This window comes from Cetorhinus maximus, chromosome X (assembly GCF_964194155.1).
Source record: "Cetorhinus maximus chromosome X, sCetMax3.hap1.1, whole genome shotgun sequence".
Classification (NCBI taxonomy): domain Eukaryota; kingdom Metazoa; phylum Chordata; class Chondrichthyes; order Lamniformes; family Cetorhinidae; genus Cetorhinus; species Cetorhinus maximus.
This window is the reverse complement of record NC_135917.1, coordinates 9,339,010-9,345,009: the sequence shown is the minus strand read 5'-3', so window position 1 is coordinate 9,345,009 and position 6,000 is coordinate 9,339,010. Positions and strand designations below refer to the sequence as shown.

Sequence of the window (6,000 nt, the reverse complement as noted above, 5' to 3'; positions counted from 1 at the left end):
GTGGAGAGAGAAACAGTTAATGTTTCAGGTCGATGACCTTTCATCAGAACTGGAAAATGGCAAATTGGTTTCTGGATTTTCTATATACAGCCATTGAACACTAAAGCAAGGAACTGATGTTCAATTAGTACTAAATATTGGTTAGGCATAATTGGAGTACTGCATGTGGTTCTAGGCACTCCATTATAAGGCGGATATTTGAAGCACAGAACAGGTACAGCAAAGATTTACCAGAAGAGCACAAATGAGAGGCTCTGATTATGAAAAAATTGGAAGTTTTTCCAATGGAACAGAAAAAGTTAAGGAGCAGGGGAATTTAATAGAGGCTTTGAAAATTATGAAAAGTTTCAAGAGGTTCAATTAAAAATCGTTGCCAAATGACTAACAGATGGAGGATTATCACAACAGCAATGAAGGGGGAAGTTCGAAGGAATTTTTTGCCCCCCCACAGATGATTATTAAAATATGGAACACTTTACCAAAAGTTGCTGTCATGTAAAATGCGATTATATTTCAAAAAATATAAAAGCATACATTAAAAGAGAAGTGGGATTAGGAGTAGACATCTCTAGTGAAAGAGTCAGCAGCAGCACAGATATGGTGGACAGAATGTCCCTCCTCTTGTACTGTAGTTTCTATGCATTTGCCTCAACTCTTGACAGAAACCAGACAGCAGGTTCTATTTTACATAGGCCCATACGAACACCAAGCCTAGCCCTACAGGGACACAATCGAGTGTCTCTCATTAAAGTTGAGACACCACAAATATTTGTAGGGAAAATCGGTCTACCCAAACTATTTTTTTTTAAATTAAAAAGTAAAATTGACAAATGAAATCCAAATAGTACAAGCATTTAGTTTTAGGGCATGTGATCTGGATATTGTGCCATCCATTTCCATCATACTAGAGAACCAGAAGTTGCTCAAAACTAATATTTCCCATTCTAAGGATCACATACTGTATTCATCTTCCCAGATTAACAACACTGCTTCATAGTGGACTTATACTCAGAAGGAACTGGGTTGAGACTGCCCTAAATCATTTCACGAGGGATCTTTCCAAGCAGTAGGCAGAGACTACTTTCACCCTGGACTAGACTTAGCTTCCAAAAGGCGAAAGGACAGCACATGTATTATGTGATCAAACAATCATCCCAGCCACACCACATGCACACCAGGGTTGATGGGGGAAAAAAATGTAAACACAGAACAATCCAATCAGCAAATAATTAATTCATTTGTATCGAAGGGTTATTTATCATCTTACTTTATTAAATATGCACCACAGGCAGACTAATTTTTAATAGTTTATTTATAGACATCAGTATGCTGATAGATGCTTTTGGGTGGGGCAATATCACACTTTTGCACAAAAATTTGGCTCATTTGAACAAAAAAGCATTCGTTTTATTTAGGATGCTAATTCTGCGGAATGCCAGAATGCAGCAAACAGAGCACAAGCAAACAAGCAAGGTCCACCCCAGTAAGAACAGGAAGCAGCAGCCATGAGAGCAGAGGCTGGCAAATCAAGTTATCTGCCTGACAATGAACTGCAGAATGGGAAGCAACAGATACAACGAACAAGCCACCCGTCAAGAATGCACTGCAGGAAGGGGAGCAGCAGCTGCAAAGTCTGGCAAGGAAGGTCACCCTAGTGACAGTGCACTGCAAGAAGGAGAAGCAATAACTGCAAACTGGCAATTGACATCATCCCACTGACAAACTGCAGGAAGGAAAAGGAACAATGTCCTCTTAGTTGGCAAAATAAATACCAGTGCAGTATTACACAATACAGCAACACATGATGCAAATTGTTTGGCACAGAGGACTGGGCTTTCGGGGGAATCTAATCAAAATATAATCATTTTGTTTTCAACAGAGCAGTATTCCACTGAATATTTTTACTAAGAATGCTCTCTGGTGTGTCTTATTGAAACAAAATTTGCTGCTAGCAACCAGAGAGACACATGCATTATTTTAGCAATGAATGATGAAATAGGCCTGCATGTATTTTATTCAAGATCTTAGCATTTCACATTATCCTTCCTGGATTATTACACACCTAGGAAAACAAATACAAATGCATCAAGTCTTAGAAATCTGCATTCAATCTTAGGCTATTGTAATTAACGATCATCACAGTGGGTGGACAATATAACAGTCCTCATCAGGAAGGGCATTCCAGCCTTACTGCAACCTTCCTGTTGGAAACCCTGCTTTATAGCTTGTGTTTAGAACGTCAGCTTTAAACTGTGAAGGTGTTTCAGCTTCTTTCTCACAAAATGCCCATTTCTCAGCTCCACATTTGATGTATCATGTCGCAGGTTGTAGCTGTCCTTTGTAGACGTACTCTAGAGCAGTGGCAATAGTCCTCATGTCCATCTCGATACTTCTCGCCCAGTTCTCAACATCTCCAATTTCCTGGAGGAAAAACAAATGTTCAGCAAGGCTAGACAAAAACAACATCCACTTGCTGCTACAGTTGTCATCTATGGTCCTCTAAAATTCAATATTTGTATGCCAGTTTTTGCCCATTGCCCAGATGCCTGTCTTCCAGTAAAAAAGGAAAGCACTTGTGTTTATATAGCTTCAGATCTTCGGTATGACCCAAAGTACTTAACAATCAGTGAATTACATTTTGTCATAAAATGCTGCAACCAATTTGTACATAGCAAGTTCTAATAAACAGTTGACATTATTTGTTTTGGTAATGTTGGTTGAGGAATAAATATTGACCAGGACACCAGGGAGAACTCCCTTACTCTTCTTCAAAATAGTGCCATGGGATCTTTCACATCCACCAGAGAGGACAGACGGTGGTCTCGGTTTAAAACCTCATACAAAAGACAGCACCTTTGACAGTGCAGCAATCCCTCAATACTGCACTGGAGTATCAATCTGGATTACCGTATGTGCTCGAGACCCTGGAGTGGGAATTGAACCCACAACCATCTGATTCGGAGGCAAGGGTTTTGGCAAGATAATTGCTAATAGGAGGCATCATAGCCAAGCCCAATCCTGTTCTAACACTGGAACTTACCAGCAGGGCTTATTTGGTACCAATCAAGAACAGGAATTCTGACAGATTGTCTGCTCCCTAGCCAATTGAAGCATCCTGCCTGGACATCGAACCTGGGACATTCTAGTCTGTATGGCCTAACATTACAGGAGGTAGTGTCTCTGCTTACTCACTCAGCCACTGCAGAGCTTACTATATAAAAACTGGAAAAAGGAAACAGCTGTTTGATCCATCTGGTCCATGTTTATGTGCATCCTCCATTCCATCAGTAATTCCTAATCCCACGGTCCTGTCTTGTTCCTATGTCCCTTTATTCCATTTTCCTTCAACCACCTATCCAGCCTATTATTAAATGTTGACATGGTCTCTATTTCAATCATTAACTCTGGTAGTACATTCCACAGTCTCATAATCCTTCTGTGTAAAATGCTTCCTTCTGCTCTAGGTCCTAAATCACCTACATTTAATCTTAAACAAAAACAGAATTACCTGGAAAAACTCAGCAGGTCTGGCAGCATCGGTGGAGAAGAAATCAGTTTAGCATCCGCAGTAGCTTTTTGTTTTTTACATTTAATCTTATGTTTCCTCATTCTTGACCCCATAACCACTGAAAACAATGGTGATTATTTTAACTCCCCAATATGGGTGGGGTTGGGTTAGGGTTTTATTGGATGCAGGATGGTGGGGGGACAGGGTTGGGTTGGGGTTGGGTGGGGGGGGCTTCCAAAACAGCTCTCAAAAAGCAGGTCAGTCACTTTTAAGGAGGCTGCATGCCTCCATTTCAGCTACTGTTGGCCAGATTTTCCAGATCTCGGCAAACCTGGCTGGTAAAAGGAGGCAAGAAGGGCTGGATCCATAAGGTTAAGTGCCTTCACAGCACTGCTTGTGGTGGGCTAGTAGGAGCCAGAGTGTCCCCTCTAAGCCCAACAAACCAACCCTGTAAACCCACAATTTCCCCCCACAATCACTGGACTCCCTTGCAATCTCTGACCATCCCAGTCATTCTCTACAAACCCTGTGATCACCAGCTACCACAGCCCCCACCACCTACCCAATGATCACTCCCCTGCTACCATCACCAAACCTATTTGCTCCTGGGCTGTAGCCTTCCTCAGAAAATAGGCAACCAAGCCTGTCAATTAGGCTGACTTTCAGGTGGGGAACCTGGGAAAAGAAAGGAAATATGCCCTAGAGTTAAAACTCCTTGCATTTGGAGAGACCGCACTTCTGGCTTTACCAACCATAACTCTTCCCCCACCACTCCAACTCCACAGGTCCAATACCATGCCCCAGTACATATCAAGGCCAATCAGTTTCTATCTACTCTGTCCTATTCCTTCATATCAAATCACCCTGAAATCTCCTCTGTTCCAGCAAGTAATGCCCCAATTTTTCAAGTCTTCCTTTGTATTTATACCTCCTCAAACCAGATAGTATCCTCACGAATCTGCCCCAGCATTTTTCCTACAGTGTGCAGCCCAAAGCTACAGAGTATGGCAACTGTAAACGGGTTAGGGTGCAGGCAAGATTTTTTTTTTATTGAATTATGTTGTTTCCACTGCCCACCTCCTCTGGCAGGCAAAACAGATGGTGTGTGGACCTGCTCCCAGTCCTCTTTTTGAGCTACACAAGAGTGATGGCCCGCCACCTGATTATTTTCTGCCCCCCTTATGTGGAAATATCTGGAATGGATTTAGCAGCTAACGAGACTAGATTGTGCAATTAAGCAGTGAGGATTGCATCTGCATCCCACCAGCCTCTTGCGCTGTGCTTTGCTGCTCGATATGCTGTTACACCACATCACTATTAATGTTAACTGGCTAATTGCCATAGAGGAGGTACAGAATATTAAAGGAAAGATGTGATGGTCAATTAAAGGCCTTAACAGTCAAACTTGACAATAACAGGAAACTGGTGATCCGGCTCCTTGTATTCCATTTATACTGTAGAGGGGTTTGTTTGAAAGAACATCCAGCAAAGAAAAACTTTGTTGGCTAGGGTGTGTCAGGTATCAGTGTGTTAGGCTTTGTGTTATCTATCTGGCCAACACATGGTCACACTACATAGCGGTTAGATTAAAGAAGCCGTTAGCCAATAGGTAAAAGGATTTTTAAAAAAATCACAGTTCATCATTTTATATTCCCTTTATTGCTGTTATTGTGCCAATTGGTGCAATTTAAGGACAACACTTGTGCTAGCTTCTGTATGTGGATAGGATTGAGCTCCACTGTGGTGTCCCATACAGTTAAATAGCCCACTAACACTTGCCGTCTAGGCTCACACAAAGAAAGGGCAGTTGAATGAGATACCGGAGGGCTGTACGCTCCTTCGCAATTGCACCCCAGTGCCTTCAGCAGAAAGGGGGAAAAACAGTTTAAAAGTCTGAAATAGAAACAGAAAATGTTACAAATTCTGATTAGGTGAGACAGCATCTGTGGAGAGAGATACAGAGTTCATGCTTCAGGTCAATTACCTTTCTTTCATCGGAACTTTTGTCACAGGCCTGAAATGTTAACTCTGTTTCTCTCGCCAAAGATGCTGCCGGGCATGTTAAGTATTTCCCGCATTTTCTGTTTTTATTTCAAATTTCCATCATACGCAGTATTTTGCTTTTGTCTCAAACATCTGATCATGCATCAGAAGCAAGAAACCTCCACCTCATCTTTGGACCTTGATTCAGTCAGGATTACAGACCTAGAAGTATCAGCTTGGCTTAATGTTACCTCTCACTTTGGAGGTAGATTTTAAATCCCACCTGCAGGAACAGTGCGAGCAGGATGTTAAGGGGTAAGCAGGGCATGGTGAGGGACTGTCAAGCTGTATTCCAGCCCCGACAGCAGAACCAGAGGGTGGCCAGAAGAGGCCAAGGTTAACCTTAAAAAAAACTATTTTCTTGGTGTCCTTGGAGGCCAGGAGGAGCAGAGTGTTTTTCCCCTCCAGATCCTTGGGTCGCCCCAGCCTTAGTCAGGCCACTCTCTCCC

General features: G+C 42.3%; 1 protein-coding gene across 1 annotated transcript in view; it reads right to left on the bottom strand.

Moving 5' to 3' along the window:
* Nucleotides 1-1,294: 1,294 nt before the first annotated feature.
* Nucleotides 1,295-6,000, bottom strand: part of bloc1s1 (biogenesis of lysosomal organelles complex-1, subunit 1) — an 83,552-nt gene continuing 78,846 nt past the window's right edge. The window contains exon 4 of the mRNA XM_078534720.1: nucleotides 1,295-2,421. Coding sequence (XP_078390846.1) covers nucleotides 2,314-2,421 — 108 coding nt within the window. The 3' untranslated portion in view covers nucleotides 1,295-2,313. The remainder of the gene's footprint in view (nucleotides 2,422-6,000) is intronic.